This window comes from Salmo salar, chromosome ssa07 (genome assembly GCF_905237065.1).
Source record: "Salmo salar chromosome ssa07, Ssal_v3.1, whole genome shotgun sequence".
Classification (NCBI taxonomy): Eukaryota; Metazoa; Chordata; class Actinopteri; order Salmoniformes; family Salmonidae; genus Salmo; species Salmo salar.
In genome coordinates, this window is record NC_059448.1 from 42,998,779 (window position 1) to 43,019,753 (window position 20,975).

The window sequence follows — 20,975 nt, forward strand, 5'->3', positions numbered from 1 at the left end:
TGTGGGCAGAACTGAATAAGCATGTGCGAGCAAGGAGGCCTACAAACCTGACTCAGTTACATCAGCTCTGTCAGGAGGAATGGGCCAGAATTCACCAAACATATTGTGGGAAGCTTGTGGAAGGCTACCTGAAATGTTTGACCCAAGTTAAACAATTTAAAGGCAATGCTACCAAATACTAATTGAGTGTATGTAAACTTCTGACCCACTGGGAATTTGATGAAAGAAATAAAAGCTTAAATAAATTATTTTAAGAATGTGAAATGTCAGAATGATAGTAGAGAAAATGAAGTGGTGATCCTATCTGACCTAAGACAGGGAATATTTGCTTGGATTAAATGTCAGGAATTGTGAAAAACTGAGTTTAAATGTATTTGGCTAAGCTGTATGTGAACTTCCGACTTCAACTGTATGTAATGTCCGACTAAAAACTTGCAGTGGCTCAAGTTTTTAGTCGGACGTTACATAGCTGTGCCCCTGATGAGGAAGTAAACTGGCCGGCATTGGAGAACGTTCCTCCGTGGCTGTTTCCGAAACCAAGTGTAGGTGGGGTGGCAGGTAGCCTAGTGGTTAGATCGTTGGGCCAGTAAATGAAAGGTTGCTGGATCAAATCCCCGAGCTGACAAGGTTAGGGTTCCAAGTTCCTTTCTCAGATCTGTCATCAAAAGTAGGTGATCCAGTGATGTCTGAATAGTTGTCAGTTTCAGAACAGGGAACTAGGTTTGTGTGTGTTTTTTTGGCACAATGTGTGAACAGAATGGAACATTTCATGGAAGTGTATGGGTTGTGGTGAACTCACATACTCTTTCTATTATCTGCACGTATGCTGGGATCATGAATGACATGATTGTGCCCAGGGGTCAGTGGTAGTAGATTTCAAACCATCCATCATAATTTCATACAGTATCTCTACTGTGAGCCGGTGTGTGGGGAGACATATAGATAATTTGTATTATTTGTTTTTAAGGATATATACAGATGGTTCAAAGGATCCAGTCAGTGGTAGGGTGAGGGCTACACCCGTATATCCCAGGTTTCAATGTTATGTTAGAGTATGTAAGCGGTTAACCTATAATGTGGCCGAGTTGAATGCCATGATTCTAGGTTTGAGATGGGTGGAGGAGATGAAACCACTCAGAAAGGTGATCTGCTCTGATTCGGCTGCAGTGTTGAGTAGTGTGAAGACGGGCAGGTCAGCTAGTGGAGAATTGTTTGTGGAGATGATGGTGCTGTTAATGGGATTGGAGAGGATGGGAGTAGTGGTAAGCTTTTGCTGGGTTCCCGCCCATGTGTGTTTGGAGGATAAGAGTGCTGTGAGGAGAGCGGGTGTAAATATTCAGGTCCCGTTGGGCCGCAGGGAAGTGAAGTCCTTGATCCAGGCAAAAGGGCTACATTTTTGGCAAAGGGAGCGGGATGCTAGTAGTAATGGGAGGCAATTGTATCTTAAGCATGGGTCAGTAAAGGAAGAGGTGGAGAGAGGATGTAGGAGGATGATGTGTGGAGTAGACTACAGTCTGGACACACAGATTTGAATGCCATGTTGTGGATGATAGGGAGACACAGAACAGGCCTGTGAGATGAGTGTTTAGTAGAGGAAATGTAGAGCATGTGTTGATATTTTGTGAATTGTATGATGTAGATAGTGAGAGCTTATGTGAAACGGTTAGAGTCTGGACGGGGTTGGGGTTTGAGTGGTGCAGTGGGGGGAGGAAAGTGGTGTCTAGGGCTCTATGTCAGGACAAATGAAGATAATTTTATGTAGTTCGGCCGTGACTGGCCTCACACTCCATTACAATAGGTGGCGGTGTATGCGCCTTAAAAGTTGGGTGTGAGCCGCCAACCCAATCCCAAAGAAGAGGAAGTAAGCAGATGAGCGTGCCGAAAGTAATTGTAAAACAAGAGGAATGACAGTTGACATGAATCATGTAATAAGGTTAGTTTTTGTTCACGTTGAGACAACAAAACAAGAAATCGTTTGCGTATATGCTGCAGTTAACGTTAGCAGCAAACCAAACGTCACATGAAGGCGACCTAGCTGGCTAGCTAACTTAAGATGGCTAACGTTAGTCAAATATTATTGGCTATGGCGGGTTAGTTTAACGAAATAAATGTTTATAGACCTTAGGTACGACTAGCTAGTTATTTCACGACAACTATGGACCCGAGGCACAAAGAAATACTCAGGAAACACCGGCTGGACCTGTCCAACCAAATTTTAATTGATGACACCATAGTTCAATTCCTGTACCAGGAGAACATTTTAACAGAGAGCCAGGTGGACGAGATTCAGTCCCAAATAAGCAACAAGAAGAAGACGTTGAGACTGCTGGATATCCTTCCCACCCGAGGTCCGCGGGCGTTTGGTACATTTCTGAATTCCCTGGAGGAAGAGTTTACTTGGGTGAGAGACAAGTTACTCCAGAATTTGGAGCAACCCAATGTACCTGTGCAAAGTCCAACAGGTGAGTCTGATGCCAAGTGTTTGACGTCAAACTAACGTTATAGGCTAGATTGTCTACGGCTCTTCATTTGTACAGTAAAAAGTTCAAACCAGTGCTGGCACTTATTTTTGAGTGTAGGTACTGTTTATATTTATGTGAACTCTGCAATACTTTAGTGCTAATATTCTATAAGACGTGCAGGAACTCCAGCAGTAGAACATGGTTGTAACCATAGAAATATAATTACTCTAAAGAATTAATATTAATAATGTATTACATTTGTAAAGAACTTTTTACTATATAAGAATAATTTAAAAGTGTATAAAATAAATCAATTAGGAAAAAAATTGTAATAAGTAAACTTGATAATATAAAGAACAGAAATGTTGAAATATATAACCATATAAAGAAAGCAACAATTAGATTGGAGGAAAGGTAGGCCAGCCGATAGAGATTAGTCTTAAAGGCCAGTTTTAAATGCACCAATATGTTGACCAGCCCTGAGATTGTCAGGAAGGGAGTTTCAAAGGTGTAGTGTGTGTGTGTGGGTGGAAAAGGCCCTTAATTCCCATAATTCTATGGTTCTAACATTTGTTGGCAGTTTTATGCCTATTGCCCTGCAGTATATCTGTATAATAACTGCAATATGTTTGCATAGTACGCAAAAAAATGTGGCTTTCCTTTGCACAAACATTCCATAACAATACCTATCTGGTTTGGTGTCAACATGGCATCCATCCGAAATTCGAACTCTTAAAAACGTAGAAATCCATTGTATTCTGAGAAACTATACAAAATATCTTTGAAATTGAATGTCGCTCCAAATCTCTTTTTTATCCGTCACATGCTTTGTAAACAGGTGTAGACTAACTAGGGCTGTGACAGTAATTGAATACAATAACTGTTTTAAATAGGCCTACATTCATTTTAGGATAAACCCCCAAAATGTTTTATTAACTTTATTTTCATGTAGATACATTTGACCTAATAGCAGTTTTCACTGATAATTATGAGCAATTATTTAGCTAAGTTACTCTTTAAACTTTCTACATCTCCTCTTTCCAACAGTGCTTTGATGCTCCAGCATCTAATCTGCTAGATGCGCAGGAGGGTGCAGAATGCTGTCGGCTATGGCACTATTTTATACAATGCACATTTTCATTGCTTGCTAGTAAGTAAATAAATTGGCTTTCTTTAAAAAAGATTGGATTCGTCAGCAGTCGACAAAGTTGTTCTGGGTCTGAGGCCTATAATGTGCTCATGTTGTGTCAAATGGACAATGTGCCAATTCTCTCCAACCTGGCATGGTATAATTTGATACGGAATCTTTTCTTAATTTATAGACTAATCAACGCTGATCAGGCCCGGTCCTGTCTGAATTGCCGCCCTCCTATCTCCACAAAGTAGAGTAGTAGCCTAGGCTTTCCAGTGTCGGCCCCCAATGCACTTTTATGAATGCCTGTTTTGGTAGCCTACTGTTTGTAAAACAGGCAATTTACCGTTAAATCCCTGTCATTTGGTTACCTTCATTTCTGTTTATGCATGTATTAATTCGTCATTTACCGTTCTCATTCTCGGAGTGGAAGCGTTGTTTGTAGAGTAAACATCCTGCTACGTTTGGGAGAAACACATTTGGGTTTATTTCATACCATCAGTTACGTGCTCGATGTGAGCAATGAGCATATGTCTGCTTTCTCTGTCCTCTTAATTTTGATAGAGCCTGTGTGCCTGAGCATGTATAGAAGTACCTGGCCTGCAAATGTAGGAAGGTGCCCATTGTCTTAACTCGCCACCACTAAAAAATTGGGCTTATCAGTCTTTAAACATTTTATTTTTTTAAAACTTTTTTTTACATCCATTCAAATTATAATAGTTCCTCATTAGCCTACTTTTAGAAAGCCTAAGGTAGGCCTCGTTTCAAAAAAAAAAAAAAAAAAAAACTTTTTAAGGAAATTAGTAATATTTGCTCTTGCGTCTGACACATGCTGTTGTCTTTGATTGAAGGGTGCTTTTACGGGGGTGTGTATGTGAGAGTTCACTGATTCTCTCTATAGGCCTATATGTCTATTCAGAAAGTTTCCTAAAGTAGCTTGTCTGGACTCCATCTCCTTTAATATAGGCCTATAGAGTGGCGCAGCAGTCTAAGGCACTGTATCTCAGTGCTGGAGGCGTCACTACAGACACCCTGGTTTGAATCCAGGCTTTATCACAACTGGCTGTGATTGGGAGTCCCATAGGGTGGCGCACATTTGGCCCAGTGTCGTCTGGGTTTTGCCAGTGTAGGCCGTCATTGTAAGTAAGAATTTGTTCATAGCTGACTTGCCTAGTTAAATAAAGGTTACATTTAAAAATGTAAATAACAATCAAATTCTCCTGTCATGATTTAATCTTGTAAAAAGCTGATTTTCAGTAGCTTAGGCTAGAGGTCGACCGATTATGATTTTTCAACACCGATGCCGATTATTGGATGACCAAAACCCCCCGATGCCGATTTATTTATTTGTAATAATGACAATTACAACAATACTGAATGTACACTTAATATAATACATCAATAAAATCTATTTAGCCTCAAATAAATAATGAAACGTGTTCAATTTGGTTTAAATAATGCAAAAACAAAGTATTGGAGAAGAAAGTAAAAGTGCAATATGTACCATGTTAAAAAGCTAACATTTAAGTGCCTTGCTCAGAACATGAGAACATATGAAAGCTGGTGGTTCCTTTTAACATGAGTCTTCAATATTCCCAGGTAAGAAGTTTTAGGTTGTAGTTATTTTAGGAATTATAGGACTATTTCTCTCTATACGATTTGTATTTCATATACCTTTGACTATTGGATGTTCTTATATGCACTTTAGTATTGCCAGTGTAACAGTATAGCTTCCGTCCCTCTCCTCGCTCCTACCTGGGCTCGAACCAGGAACGCATCGACAACAGCCACCCTCGAAGCAGCGTTACCCATGCAGAGCAAGGAGAACAACTACTCCAAGTCTCAGAGCGAGTGACGTTTGAAACGCTATTAGCGCGCACCCGGCTAACTAGCTAGCCATTTCACATTGTTTACACCAGCCTAATCTTGGGAGTTGATAGGCTTGAAGTCATAAACAGCACAATGCTTGAAGCATTGCGAAGAGCTGCTGGCAAACGCACAAAAGTGCTGTTTGAATGAATGCTTACGAGCCTGCTGGTGCCTACCATCGCTCAGTTAGACTGCTCTATCAAATCACAGACTTAATTATAACATAATAACACACAGACATACGAGCCTTTGGTCTTTAAAATGGTCGAATCCGGAAACTATCATTTCGAAAACATAACATTTATTCTTTCAGTGAAGTCTAATGGGTGGCATCCCTAAGTCTAAATATTGCTGTTACATTGAACAACCTTCAATGTTATGTCATAATTATGCACAATTCTGGCAAATTAATTACGGCCTTTGTTAGGAATAAATGGACTTCACACAGTTCGCAATGAGCCAGGTGGCCCAAACTGCTGCATATACCCTGACTGCTTGCACGGAACGCAGGAGAAGTGACACAATTTCCCTAGTTATAAGAAATTCATGTTAGCAGGCAATATTAACTAAATATGCAGGTTTAAAAATATATACTTGTGTATTGATTTTAAAGAAAGGCATTGATATTTATGGTTAGGTACATTGGTCCAACGACAGTGCTTTTTTCGCAAATGCGCTTGTTAAATCATCACCCGTTTGTCGAAGTAGGCTGTGATTCAATGAGAAATTAGGCACCGCATCGATTATATGCAACGCAGGACATGCTAGATAAACTAGTAATATCATCAACCATGTGTAGTTAACTAGTGATTATGTTAAGGTTGTTTTTTATAAGATAAGTTTAATGCTAGCTAGCAACTTACCTTGGCTTCTTGCTCCCCTTGCGTAACAGGTAGTCAGCCTGCCACGCAGGCTCCTCGTGGAGTGCAATGTAAGGCAGGTGGTTAGAGCGTTGGACTAGTAACCGGAAGGTTGCAAAAACGAATCCCCGTGCTGACAAGGTAAAAATCTGTCATTCTGCAACCTGAACAAGGCAGTTAACCCACCGTTCCTAGGCCGTCATTGAAAATAAGAATGTGTTCTTAACTGACTTGCCTAGTTAAAAAAATATATAATAATAAAAAATAAATAAATCGGTGTCCAAAAATACCGATTGTTAATGAAAACTTGAAATCGGCCCTAATTAATCGGCCATTCCGATTAATCGGTCGACCTCTAGCTTAGGCTATATTAGTTCTCTCATTACGGAGACTTCTCTTTGAAGAGCAAATGCCACGGCCTTCGAATGACCGCAGCATCAGGGTTTGTGACATTATGCAAATAATTCTGGAAAAGTGGGAGAGAATCCATCAGACTTGGTTTGAATGAAATAGGACTGTATTAAAGAAATTATATGCTGAAAAGCTGACAAGGTAACATAGCTGAAAAGCTGACATATCTTTATTGTTGTGTCAATATGAAATGCCGTGTCAATACAAAGATGCGACTTCCTCTCCAACCTGGCATTTCTTAAGTTGTTTAATATTTATGCGTAATAACCTGAATGATAATAACGAAGTGAAATGGCTTGTTTCAAATAGGTTTTATTAAGATGCATATCCATGTAAACAAGAGTACAAACAGAATTGTTGTCTCCCCCCCCATGAACTGTTATGTTGGTGACGATGTACATTGGCCTGGACAATTACCTTAACCTAAAATCCCAAGACCGTCACAGCCCTAAGACTAACAATGAAATGCTTAGGCCTACTTACGGGCCCTTCCCAACAGTGAGGAGATGTATAAATATAACTATACTGAACAAAAATATAAACGCAACATGTAAAGTGTTGTTCCAATGTTTCATGAGCTGAAATAAAAGATCCCAGAAATGTTCCATACACACAGAAAGCTTATTTCTCTAAAATTTTGTGCACAAATTTGTTTACATCCCAGTTAGTGAGCATTTCTCCTTTGCCAAGATAATCCATCCACCTGACAGGTGTGACATCAAGAAGCTGAATAAACAGCATGATCATTACACCGGTGCACCTTGTGCTGGAGACAGTAAAAGGCCACTATAAATTGTGCAGTTTTGTCACACAACACAATGCCACAGATGTCTCAAGTTTTGAGGTAGTGTGCAATTTGCATGCTGACTGCAGGAATCTCCACCATAGCTGTTACCAGATAATTGAATGTCCATTTCTCTACCATAAGCTGCCTCCAACGTCGTCTTAGAGAATTTAGCAGTACGTCGAACCGGCCTTACAACCGCAGACCACGTGTAACTATGCCAGCCCAGGACCTCCACATCCGGCTTCTTCACCCAGTGGATCATCTGAGACCAGCCACCCGGGCAGCTCTATTTCCGTCTGTAATAAAGCCCTTTATGGGGAAAAACTAATTCTGATTGGGTGGGCCTATGGCTGAGCCCCTGTCCAGTCTTGTGAAATCCATAGATTGGGGCTTAATGAATTTATTTCAATTGACTCATTTCCTTATATGAGTTGTAACTCAGTAAAATCGTTGAAATTGTTGCATGTTGCGTTTTATATTTTTGTTCAGTATAGTAATAAAGTGACAGATAATAAACAGAAGCAGTAGCATATGTGATGAGTCACAAAGTTAGTGCGAAAAAGGTCAATGCAGATTTAACTAACTATTTAGCAGTCTTCTGTCTTGGGGGTCGAAGCTTTCACGGTCCTGTTGGTTCCAGACTTGATGCATCGGTACTGCTTTCCGTGCGATAGCAGAGAGAAGTCTATGACTTGGGTGGCTGGAGTCTTTGACCATTTTTAGGGGCTTCTGACAAAGCCTGGTATAGAGGTCCTGGGTGGCAGGGTGCTCAGCCCCAGTGATGTACTGGGGCCATACGCACTACCCTGTAGTTCCTTGCGAGAGGTTGCCATACCGAGCGGTGATGCAAGCGGTGACTCTAGCTCCGTTTTATTAAATCGATCCTCATGTTTTTCTCTCGCATGGAACTTTTTTGGTGAATAAAAGGTCAGTAGACTCATTATAAAACCATCCTGGAGGTCACTGGCATGCGTGTCCTTATCTGAAGGTCACCAATACAATGAAAACACCATGGTTTCATTTAGTAAAATGCTTCTCTTTTCTTTTTTTTTTTTTAAACGATGCCTTGTTGGCATCCCCAACTAATCATGAATTGATCAATTCTGTTCATGAATTTTTCAAAAAAAAATCCCAAATTCTATTTCATGGAATAAACTACGTGGTTTCCAGTAGCAGCTAGATACTGCCATGAATGACGTTAGTCGACTGTTGTAATACCTGCGGACTACTTACCCAATCAGTAATGAGGATCAGAGGACTGAGGGCCACTACTACTTTTGTGTAGGGCTGGGCGACGTATTCAATTAATTTGAATTTGTTTTAGCGCGATGTTCCAATTGTATCACAAGAATCTAGGTTTTTATTTTTTGTTTGTTTTTATGAGCGTTCTGTGTTTTTTTTTTTTTTTGGTCTAGGCTCCTTCTGTGCTGTGTGCACTGTGTACCTTCCCACTCTCACAGACACCAAGCCCCTGCCACTCACAACAAATACGAAAGATAACGAATTCCTCTCTCACAACAAGCAGTTGAAACTCAGAATCTGTCATGTCGACGCCGAAACTCTGACATTATTTTACTCTAATAGAAGACCTTTCTAATGATACCCTTTTTTATGTCTCAACTACCAAAATGTAGAACAGAGCAGACCCTACTAAAACGAGAGTATCAATGAACATCTTATGGGAAATGTACGCTCAGTTTCTGCCTCGTGTGGTATTGTGGTACCATGTACCGCTAGGAGCTTTTTAGCCACAGACTTTTATGTGCTAGCTGTCTAGTGTTTTTATAAATGTGCAACGAGCAAAATACACATTTATATAAGGAATTGGCATCTTTCTCATTCTGAGAAATAAACATATTCTTATCCAGGTAAGACACTTGATTTCAACGTCTAAACACTGTGAACAGGCGCTGTTGTTCAATCGGTTGGAGACGGACCAGAGGGGTGTCTTCATAACAGTTCAACTGTTCTTCTACCTTGTTAGAAAGCAAATAGATTAAAGTTGGCTAGACTTGAAAAACAAGCCCACGTGCTTTATATATTTTTTATAATGCCTGCTACAAGAAATTATTAGTGGATGTGCATGGTTCTGGTAAAATGTGTTACAAAAATTGCATTTTCATGAAAGCCTGAAAAAGAAGCAGGTTATTAGTGGGTCTTATGGTTGCGGAAGGCTTATCGTTAGCCTAGGTATACTTTCACAAGCACTGAATTCATTTGATTATTCCTGACAGTTTGAAATAGTGTATTGATCTTTTAATTGTGCAACAAAGCTTATTTAACATTTACAACATCGACATACATATATACGACATATAAAAATGGAGATGTTTTTTTGGGCTATATCGCCCATCTATACTTTTGTATGAATTTTTTGGGACAAAACTAATGAACTTTATCTTTGGCAGATACTAAACATTTAGACATTTCAACATGTGATGATGTAGAACACATGTAGGCCCAACCACTTCCAGTATAATTGGAAGCCTTAATATTTATTTAGAATGTACAGTATCCGTAAAGGAAAGGGGAAATGGCGAGGGGAAAAGTCTGTTTTTAGTGTCGAGTCTCTCAAAGGCCTGGTTTCCCTGACAGCTGTTTTCACTCGCAGCACTAGCACTGAGGTCAGGCACACACTGCATCCTCCTTTCTAGGAAAAATATTTAATCAAAGCCATTTGTCTGTTCTCTATTTCTCTCTCTCGCCCTCCTGTGCTGGACCCCCCCATTCACTGTACAGATTGTAATAAATAGATGTGGGGGGATGGACAGGGAGGGGGGGGAAAGAGAAAAGAATCTGCTTTCAGATTTCCTAGAAGCAGCAGCGTAGAGAACTGAGTGCGGGAAGAGTTTCAGGTGGAGGAGAGGACGAGAGCCTTCACTTTCTAAAGGCTTTTATTCTACTTGATTGAACACAATGGGGAGAGTCTGACGTTCTGAAAAGGGTCATTTAGCCTGAAAAGGATTTCATGTATTCTTTTATACAGGCCTCTCACTGAATCATTTGGCCTAATTCACATAAATGTATGGATGTGCTTTGTGATTTTATCCCCGCTTCCCCCGCTCCTGTTATGATGGCAACAGATGACATTGGTGGGTTGCCTAGGAAACCATGTGATGGTATTATGTTTTTCAATAACCCTTACCTCGTCCCTGCTTCACTCGCTGCCCAGTACACACACACACACACACACACACACACACACACACACACGCGTGTGTCTTAAATATGTTTTATTGCCACCACTGTATTTGTTTGGAACATATGCTGTCACTCCCTGTTCCCTCCTGCTCCTCCGCTCATGCAGAGTGACAAAGAAAGCATGCATCCCTCAATCAGCTCACAGGTTACCATGGTTTCTGGTCTCCACCAGTAAGGGATTCCTGTCAGCACTTGTTTGGATAGATGCTGGTACAATATGTCCTCTCACCATGACTTAACATTTCATTAGAGCTTTACCTCTCCCTGCACTGCCTGCAAAGAGCCAGTGCTGTGTAGACTATCTTTTACACAGAACAGCATCTAACAGGAGGACAGGAGAATTAGACCAGCTGCCTACCAGGGTATCCGTTAGGAAACTTTACCCGACATCATATGTGTTGGGTGCGTAACGCATTAGGGCATCCAGCCAAGGTGCTCAAAATCTACATTTTGTTTGTCGTAAATCATAACAGAATAGAAATTAGCCTGTAAAGTATAAACGATGTTCTTATACCAACATGTTTTATTGAAAATAAAACATTGGCTTTTGCATCTTCATCCCTGCTATTAATCATAAATGTATATTGTTTAAAAAAAAAAGAAAACATTTAGCCAAGAAGAACGAGTCACCTACACAGTAATAACACACAACTTCAACATTTGCATAATATAACTTGCGAAAGACCTGTCCTGATGGTTATTTGCATTAACATTTTAATTAATAAATACCAAAACACAGCTGTTTTCAATTACAATCTAGGCCTCATTTCATTTAGCCTATGCATGAACATTTTAATTAGGCCTAATAAACAAAGTGAAGAAATTATAAAACCGGCCTGTGAAATGAGGCCCACGCCATGCATTTATGAAAGCACTTGTTTCCAAAGCTCAAATTATCTCTTTTTACAGTGCTTCTGGATGATGATAATAAATGTTATGTTGATTATCATTTTCAATATTGTGGTCAAATACTCATGTCATGTGTTTTATTTATTTATATACATACATACATACATACATACATACATACATACATGCATATACACACACACACACACACACACACACACACACACACACACACACACACGAGAGAGTACACAAAACATGCTCTTTCCATGACATAGACTGACCAGGTGAATCCAGGTGAAAGCTATGATCTCTTATTGATGTCACTTGTTAAATCCACTTCGAATCAGTGTAGATGAAGGTGAGACGGGTTATTTAAAGAATAATTGTTAAGTCTCGAGATAATTGAGACATGGATTGTGTGTGCCATTCAGAGGGTGAATGGGCAAGACAAAAGATTTTATGTGCTTTTGAATGAGGTATGGTACACTGCTGGGTATTTCACGCTCAACAGTTTCCTGTGTGTATTGTGCCAAACCTTGGCCTGCTCAAAGTGAGCTGCTGCAGTTGGTAAGTCAACACTGTCCAACTCCTTGGAGCCTCGTTACTTTCTCCTCAGAAGGCGCCTTCTTGAGGTAACCTTTACTCTTGTTTTGGAGAAAGAATCCCCTCTCGGCGGGTATACTGGAAACGGGGATAATCAACACATTCAAGAATTTTTCTCCAGTCAGGGTACACTTAGCAGAAGACCCTTATGAGGACCTTGTGTATTTTGCCCGAGTAAAAATAGCACACACATTCGGCACTATTTTCCGAGAAGCTTGAGGATTTATTAGCCTATTAAGTATATTTGCCTTTGAAGTTGGGGTGAAGTTGGGGTAAATGGACTGGTATTTCCAACAATGAATGAAAAGCATTATTTTGCAATGGATTTTTCATCTTGTCCCGGACAATTTGGCCGGCAACATTATCGACTTTATATTTATTTATTTTTATCGGCCAAAAGCCAGCGTTTACCGGCTAACGGAAACCTTGCTGCCTACCCGATCATGTACAGGAGGCTATGGCTGAAATGGGAGCAGATTTGAAGACGTTTGACTAAAACGTTTCTTCTCACACTGTTACAAAGTCACCTGTTGCCATGGTGATCAGATATGACCGTCAGGAACATTAATCTAGATGGTCCATTTTTTTTTTTTTTTTATCTCCTGTGCGGTTGAAAACATGTTAATATCATACACCGATTTATCAAGACGACAACCTTCAGTGGTACAACCCTGGCCAGCAAACAGATTGTAGTGTGTTCGTAGAAGGAACTTATCTATTTGGCATGTTTAGAGCTTTGTAAAGTGAGAGTAAAAAATATATTCTTGCTAAGTCTTTGTAGCTTGTTCTTAGAAGGACCTTTTTATCTAGGCTATTTGGCACGTTTAGCCAGGGCATGATTAAGTGAGAGTTTAACTGTATTCTTCATTGCAGCTTGTTAATAGGAGCGTATCTATTTGTCTCATGGAGGGAGGGGATAGTGTGAGTTAAAGCTGAACTTGGAAGGCGTTGTATAGTGAGTTAACGCTGAGGCTATAGTCTGAGGCTTCCCTGACTGGGAGTAGAGAGGTGCGGCTGTGTCCTGATAAAGAGCAGTAAATTCATGCTGGGACAGGCCGAGAGGGAGAGTGCCGTGTGCTGCTGCTGCCTTGTTTTCCTTGGCCATGCGTTGCCTGCCGTCTGCTTTCCAGGAATCTTGGCAGGAGGAGTGTCTTCCCGTTCGAACTGTGAAGCATAAGAGTCGGAGGCCCGCTGCTCCGCACAGAGGTAGCCAGGCGACCGATCGCACGGCCAGGACTAGGGCTGTGGCGGTCATGACATTTCTGTCAGACGGTTATTGTCCTGCAAAAGACTTCCTGTCTCAAGGTTAATTGACCATTAGTTAACATAAACAGGTTTAGTGTTGCTAGTCCTCCACGCATACATTTCCCTACTCAGGGTTTGGGTTCAGGCTTTTAGTCATCGTTCATCCCTTCGTTATTACGTTGCAGTGTAAGTGCTAATAACTGAGATAAAAGTAGAATTGAACAGAAATGAATGGAACCGTTTGAACTTAGATGAATGGATCGGAATGAGTGTGTGTGTGAGTGTGTGAGAGAGAGAGAGAGAAGGTAAGGTTGGACCGCCTGCCCCCCTCCTCATCAGTGTCTGATTGGACGCCTGCTTTTCTCATGAAGAGGCGATTCCTAGAAAAGTATTCAGTTTCGTCAGTTCATTTTTTTCTCCCACAGCTCCTTTTTTGGTTACAATCTCTCTCGCACTCCCTTTCTCTCGACCTTCTTTCTCTCGACCTACTCTCTCCAGTGAAGGCCTATTTCTCAAAAGCTCCCAGCATCTTAACTGTTAGCCTATGCGCCTTTCAGCAAATGGGTTTTCAAGGAAAAAGGATTTGTTTATTCTCACACAGCCCTGTCACTCTCTCCCCGTGTGCCCTCCCTCTGAGTTTCTGTGTGTGTGTCCCCTTTTGTTAGGGAACAGATGAAGGCCTGGCTTGGTTGGGCCGAACCGTTCTTGGCATGCGTTTGGGAACATGATGTACATCAGAGTCCTACTGTTTTCCTCTGTGGGGGGGGGTTTATTTATGACACTGTGTTAAGGGTGTTTCCGGGCGTTGTTACCCAGGTTTGAGTTGCTTAGCCTAGTGTGTCAGCTGCTAGCTATCCCATAATGCGTCTTGTTCAATAGTAAGAAATGTTGACCAATGGAAGATCTCTGAAAAAGAAAGTGGCTCACACACTGTCAGGTGCAAAATGCATTCATAAATGAATGACCTATGTCACGGGAGCGTTGGAGCGCCTACTCTCATTAACTTTCAATCAGTGACTGGCGGTGTCATGTTTGGCAGTTCTCTGTCAGCCACTCTTTTGGGAACTCGACACATGACCTCCCGTGACCTTTTGGATCCGGAACTCTTCCCCCCCCACGTCTCCCAGTATTAGCTCAAACTCTTTTTTTTTTTCTCAGTATGTTGGATTCCCAAAGCGGATGATGCCATGGATGAAATCCTACATGTCCCTCTGAGCTGCTTGCCCATATAATTTCAATAGGGGAGGGGGTTGTGTGTTGCCCTCATCGCGCCTCAGTGAGTTCTCAACTGTCCATTAATTGGATGACAACCATTAGCTCGCCAGACGTGTCACGGGCCTGGCCCTGTGTGTGTGTGTGTGTGTGTGTGTGTGTGGGGGGGTGTGTGTGTGTGTGGGGGGTGTGTGTGTGTGTGTGTGGGGGTGTACTACTTGATGGTCACTAGACTTGATACTGAATGTTATGTATTGTTCATGTCTGTTGATAGTGATTGACGCCAGACTGGCGGTACAAGGACCGAGGACACGGATTGTTATTGTATTCTGGGACACTGATTCTGTAGCAGCTGATGATGTGACTTCCTACAAGCCTCTCAGCGGGTGTTTACAGAACATTGGTGCTGTGAGATGAGACTATAAGGGCCTGCTTCTCTGCTGGAGGTGTCTCCCTGTAGCAACTTGTATTAAACCACATTGATTTACTTTGTTACTTATTTTATTCACCTGGAAAATCCGTATTACCTGTGTGTGTACATGCGTAATCTGTGATGAGTTGGGCAGGGTTATGAAATCCTCTTTGTATGAGGGCTCAGAGTGCAGTGACACAGGCTGGCACAGTGATCTCTTTTGGCTGAGGGGTCGAGAGCAAATGGCACTATCAGCACAGAGTGGGGGGAGAGTGAAAGATTACCTTAAACTGGAGAGGGAGGCACGGAGGATAGATTGATTTGTGGAAGGGAAGGAGAGCGTGATTGGAGAGTGAGGCAGAGGGACTAGCGGGAGGGAGGGGATTGGGGATATAGGCCTAAGCAGGGAGGAGAGCTGGGGAAAGGGGAATAGTGTGCGGAGGAGAGACCACTGTTAGGCTATTTACTCGCCATACTGCCCCCGACCGTACACCTCCTTATACCGTCTCATAACAGCCCCACATCCATCTGTGTCCTTGGTTCCACCATCCCTACTGAACGTAACGTGGCTGGACCTTGACCTGCTCTATACATACAATGCATGATATACAGCTGTCCCCAAAGCATGTTTATTTACCATGCAAACCCTGTCACCTCCATGTGTGCACCCTTTTGATACCCTCTCCAAGGATAGTTGCTCTACTACCCTCAGCCCCTTACCGGCTGGGCAAGAAGACCATCCATAGGTGACAAACAACTGACTGTATTTGGAGGTGACTGCGGCGCTCAAGCCACATCTACTATACGTGTGTGTGTGTGTGTGTGTGTGTGTGTGTGTGTGTGTGTGTGTGTGTGTGTGTGTGTGTGTGTGTGTGTGTGTGTGTGTGTGTGTGTGTGTGTGTGTGTGTGTGTGTGTGTGAGTGAGAGAGAGAGAGTCAAAACGGCAGGTGTAGAAGCACGGTGGCTAGGAAAAACTCCCTAGAAAGGCCGAAACCTAGAGAGAAACCAGGCTATGAGTGATGGCCAGTCCTCTTCTGGCTGTGCCGGGTGGATATTATAACAGAACATGGCCAAGATGTTCATAAATGACCAGCATGGTCAAATAATATTACAGTGAACAGGTCAGGGTTCCATAGCCACAGGCAGAACAGTTGAAACTGGAGCAGCAGCACGACCAGGTGGACTGGGGACAACAAGGAGTCATCATGCCAGGTAGTCCTGAGGCATGGTCCTAGGGCTCAGAGAGAGAGAACTTAAATTCACACAGGACACCGGATAAGATATGACTGACCCTAGCCCCCCGACATATAAACTACTGCAGCATACATACTGGAGGCTGAGACGGGAGGGGTCAGGAGACACTGTGGCCCCATCCGATGATACCCCCGGACAGGGCCAAACAAGCAGGATATAACCCCACCCACTTTGCCAAAGCACAGCCCCCACACCACTAGAGGGATATCTTCAACCACCAATTACCATCCTGAGACAAGGCCGTGTATAGCCCACAAAGATCTCCGCCACGGCACAACCCAAGGGGGGGCGCCAACCCAGACAGGAAGACCACGTCAGTGACTCAACCCACTCAAGTGACGCACCCCTCCTAGGGACGGCATGGAAGAGCACCAGTAAGCCAGTGACTCAGCCCCTGTAATAGGGTTAGAAGCAGAGAATCCCAGTGGAGAGGGGAGCCGGCCAGGCAGAGACAGCAAGGGCGGTTCGTTGCTTCAGTGCCTTTCCGTTCACACTCCTGGGCCAGACTACACTCAATCATAGGACCTACTGAAGAGATGAGTCTTCAATAAAGACTTAAAGGTTGAGACCGAGTCTGCGTCTCTCACATGGGTAGGCAGACCATTCCATAAAAATTGAGATCTATAGGAGAAAGCCCTGCCTCCAGCTGTTTGCTTAGAAATTCTAGGGACAATTAGGAGGCCTGTGTCTTGTGACCGTAGCGTACGTGTAGGTATGTATGGCAGGACCAAATCGGAAAGATAGGTAGGAGCAAGCCCATGTAATGCTTTGTAGGTTAGCAGTAAAACCTTGAAATCAGCCCTTGCCTTAACAGGAAGCCAGTCTAGAGAGGCTAGCACTGGAGTAATATGATCAAATTTTGGGGTTCTAGTCAGGATTCTAGCAGCCGTATTTAGCACTAACTGAAGTTTATTTAGTGCTTTATCCGGGTAGCCGGAAAGTAGAGCATTGCAGTAGTCTAACCTAGAAGTAACAAAAGCATGGATTAATGTTTCTGCATTTTTGGACAGAAAATTTCAGATTTTTGTAATGTTAGAAGATTGGTGTTGAGAGAAATTAAAGGGGGGGGGGGGGTAAAAAGTGTGTAGCCTAGGTCTACAGAACTGGAGGACAATTGAAAATATACTTGAAAACCTGCCTGCTCTGCTCTCCATCTCCCCACCTCCTCTCAGCCAGAGGACAATGACCTGGTATTTGATGTTGTTTTGGTCTGACTCTATTATAAAAAGTGGTTTCCAGGAACAGTGTTCCTGGTCTGCCCACCTCTGTTATGCAACACATTCAGCTCATTTAAAATGCTTTTTTAAAATAAAACACTATCTCACTCTCATTCCCTCTCTCCTAAACAGAGGTCATTATCAGACAAGCTGATTTGGAAAACATGCAGTCCTACACACACTCCTAAAAACACACCTTTTCTCAGTCACTCAGACCCTGAAAAGTAAACACACACCATGGCATTGTGACGTTCACTCTCTGTGGAAGTATTTTTCCTCCTTTCATGTCCAATAAATGGACATGGAATTACATAACATCTAGTCTTATTTTCACAACAAATTGTTGTAGCGTTACATCACAATGAATCAGCGACATGTTTTTCTTAAATGGAAATTGATAAACTGTCTCTCTCTCCCTTCACCTTTTCCTTACTCCACCTCTCTTCCTCCATCTCTTTTCTCTGCGTTTCCCTCTTTCCATGCATACCCACCACCTTTCCCTCCTTCCCTTCCAAAGATGAGTGGAACATTCCAGAGGTGACGCTCCGAGCAGTCCCGTCCGACAGACAGTTGTCCCGGCTGGCATCCCGTCTCGGTTCGGAGTGGGAGTCGGTTCTCCTCGACCTGGGCCTCTCCACGGGAGCGCTGTACCGTTGCCGTGCCGACCACCCTCTGAGCTTGCACGGGCAGGTGTTAGCGGGGCTGATCCAGTGGAGGCAGAGCCAGGGGAGGAGCGCTACAGTCCACAGGCTGCTCCAGAGCCTACAGTCCACTGACGTCCACCCCTCTACCCTGGACGAGGTGTTCCAGTGAGGGGAGAGAACACTATGGATCGTGGGTGAAATCCTAAATGGATGACAGGCGTTAGCTCAGCCAGACCAGGGTTTCCGTTAGGAAAATGTGACCAGCAACATTTTTTACCAGACATTTGCGTAATCTGCCGGTCCCATGTGCATTGGGTGCGTAACCTGATTAGAGTGTCCAACCACGGTGCTCAGAATGACAAATCACATTTAGATTATGGTAATTCATAGTAACAAAATTTGCAAGTCGAGGATGCAACAATGAACATAGAATAACTGTCTACAGTTTACTTTTCCTCAGCCAGCAAGACAAGTAACTAACAGCAAAATCACTAGCCTGTCAATCTACTATCCCCCATAGTACAAAAGTTTACGTATTCTATTGGTCAGCTTGTTGAGAAATAGTCTATTCCAACCGACTCTGGGACAGTTGTGGGACGATGGAGCCCAAATTCATACAACCAGTAGGCTTAGGCTACATAAAAAAACAAACATTAAAAAGCAATGAGTCTGATGCAACAGAACAGAACGTTTAGCTTAAAATGTTAATAAACTATTTATTCACATTATAAGCACAGGCAGTGGGAAACTCCCGAATGTTCGTTCCATAATGCATTTAGCGGGAAAACGCAGTTGTCAAAAGGGCACCACACACTTGAGCGGTTTCATGCGACGGAGATGAAAACTGAGCACTCTCCAGTCCATTAGAAATGTAGAAAGCCATCTAATAGGCTACTTTGCAGAAAGGTAAGACATGCCTCATATGTATTAAAACGATATGCATAGCCTACTGCCTCCAGCTCATTGCAAAGTGGTGTGTGACGCAACAGCAACTCTCGTTCTTTGACAGATTATCTGCTCAAAGGCTCTGTATTCTGTATTCTGTACAGGTGTGATAAATAAGATGCATAACAAATATGCTGTAGCCTACACATTTGCCAATTTAATAATAACCTATCGAACGATAAATATGACCAGTCAAACGTATTTCCATCAATGAAGAGGCTAAAAAGCATTATTTCACAATGGGATTTTTTTTTTCCCAGGACAATTGGCCAGGGCCAATTTTCTTTTATTCATCAGCGTTTCTATATACTTTTTTTTTTATAGGCCAAAAGCCGTCTATTACCGGCTAACGGAAACCCTGAGCGAGATGTGCCACTGGCCTGGCCCTGTTTGTGTGTGTTGAAATGGGGAAATTTAAGATGAATAAAGTTAATATTCAGTTAAGAGTAATTAACACAATGCTGAGCATATTTATGTTTTCTCGTTCTGTAATAGACATGATTTCCAGTGTTTTATTTGGGCAACTCTTTCTGTTTGACGGTCTGAGTTGTTACGAATTGTTCTCGTTTCTGTTGATGTTGATAGTGATAGTTGATAGTGATTGACGCCAGACTGGAGGACAGAGGTCGCTGATTTGTTACTGTAAGATTAGAATAAGCTGATTTTGAAAAACACGCAGGCCTTCACACAAACACACACTCCTAAAAACGCCCCTTTACTCAGTGACTCAGCCCCTGAAAAGTCAACAAACACGATGGCGTTGCGACATTCACTCTCTGTGGAAAACAAATTCACTGATAGTGTTTTTCTTCTTTCATGTCCGTTAAGTGGACATGGAATTACATAACATCTAGTCTTATTTTCACAACATATTGTTGTAACGTTACATCACAATGAATCAGCGACATTTATGGCCAGCAACAATAGTTAAGCACCGCTGCACTCAGTTTTTAGAAAACGAAAATGCCTCAACAAGGTCAAGGCTGCATGCCCAACGAGCACTCTCCAGGATTTTTCCACATTTTTTAAAGTGGAGCTGGAATTAGAGGAGTTTGTACATGAGCTATATTCTTGAACTTTTTGCCTATGATTTGCCTTGGAAAAAGCATTCTATATTTGTCCACCTTTTTTTAAGGGGGAACTGGAATGGGGTTTTCTCTTCAAATGGCATACAATGATTGTACATTTTTCTGTGATTGCCTCTTTATTTAGTGTTTTATTGGTCTTGATGTTATGTTCCCATTTCTTAATGTAGGGCCATTTTACAAGATGTTTCATTTGCAAATGTTTACAGTTGTAAAAACAAAATCCATACAGTTTCATCTGCATGTGTCTTGCTGTTCATGACCACAAGGTTAATGCCAAACAAATTCTGTAACTACTCTAAGTAAATGTGAGAACCCGTTCTTCTCTGACATGCACGACGTGTGAGTTCCTCCTGCACCTCGGCCAATGCTAGTATAATTCTTAATAGGATCATTTATGATAGGCTTAAGGTAATTCATAGCACAGCCACATGCACAAAGTGTCAGTTACAGTTGACTCGCATACGTACACACCTCGCTGCAGGGATTTCTACACATCTGTTTTTGTGGATTGACTGGGCTGGCCCAGAAACGCAGAGCCAGGGAAACTGGGCTAGCGCAGGTAGGGTGCAGTGACTGCAGCTAGGCAGCAGTCAAATCAATCAAACTTGATGTAGTCTGTGACTTTTTACATAACACTAGTCACTGAGCAAGGCCAGAGGGGGAGAGGAAAGACTACCTACCTCTGCCTTTGTATTTATTAGGCATCAGACTGAAAGTGGGAGGGACTACCTCCCCTGAACTTGTCCAACAAATAACACTTGTTTTTCGGTGTGCCCTAATG

At 42.3% G+C, this 20,975-nt stretch overlaps 1 protein-coding gene across 1 annotated transcript; it reads left to right on the forward strand.

Annotated features, from left to right (window-relative positions):
• Positions 1-1,816: 1,816 nt before the first annotated feature.
• Positions 1,817-20,521, forward strand: LOC106609292 (death domain-containing protein CRADD). Its single transcript, XM_014207938.2, has 2 exons — positions 1,817-2,462; positions 18,035-20,521. The coding sequence occupies exons 1-2, from the start codon at positions 2,156-2,158 to the stop codon at positions 18,328-18,330; spliced, it is 603 nt and encodes a 200-aa protein (XP_014063413.1). The 5' UTR covers positions 1,817-2,155; the 3' UTR covers positions 18,331-20,521.
• Positions 20,522-20,975: the final 454 nt, after the last annotated feature.

Excerpts from the sequence above, each read along its gene's own strand:
- LOC106609292 (XM_014207938.2), top strand. The coding sequence starts at position 2,156 with ATGGACCCGAGGCACAAAGAAATACTCAGGAAACACCGGCTGGACCTG. Across the intron at positions 2,463-18,034 it reads ACCTGTGCAAAGTCCAACAG|ATGAGTGGAACATTCCAGAG; the intron begins GTGAGTCTGATG and ends TCCCTTCCAAAG.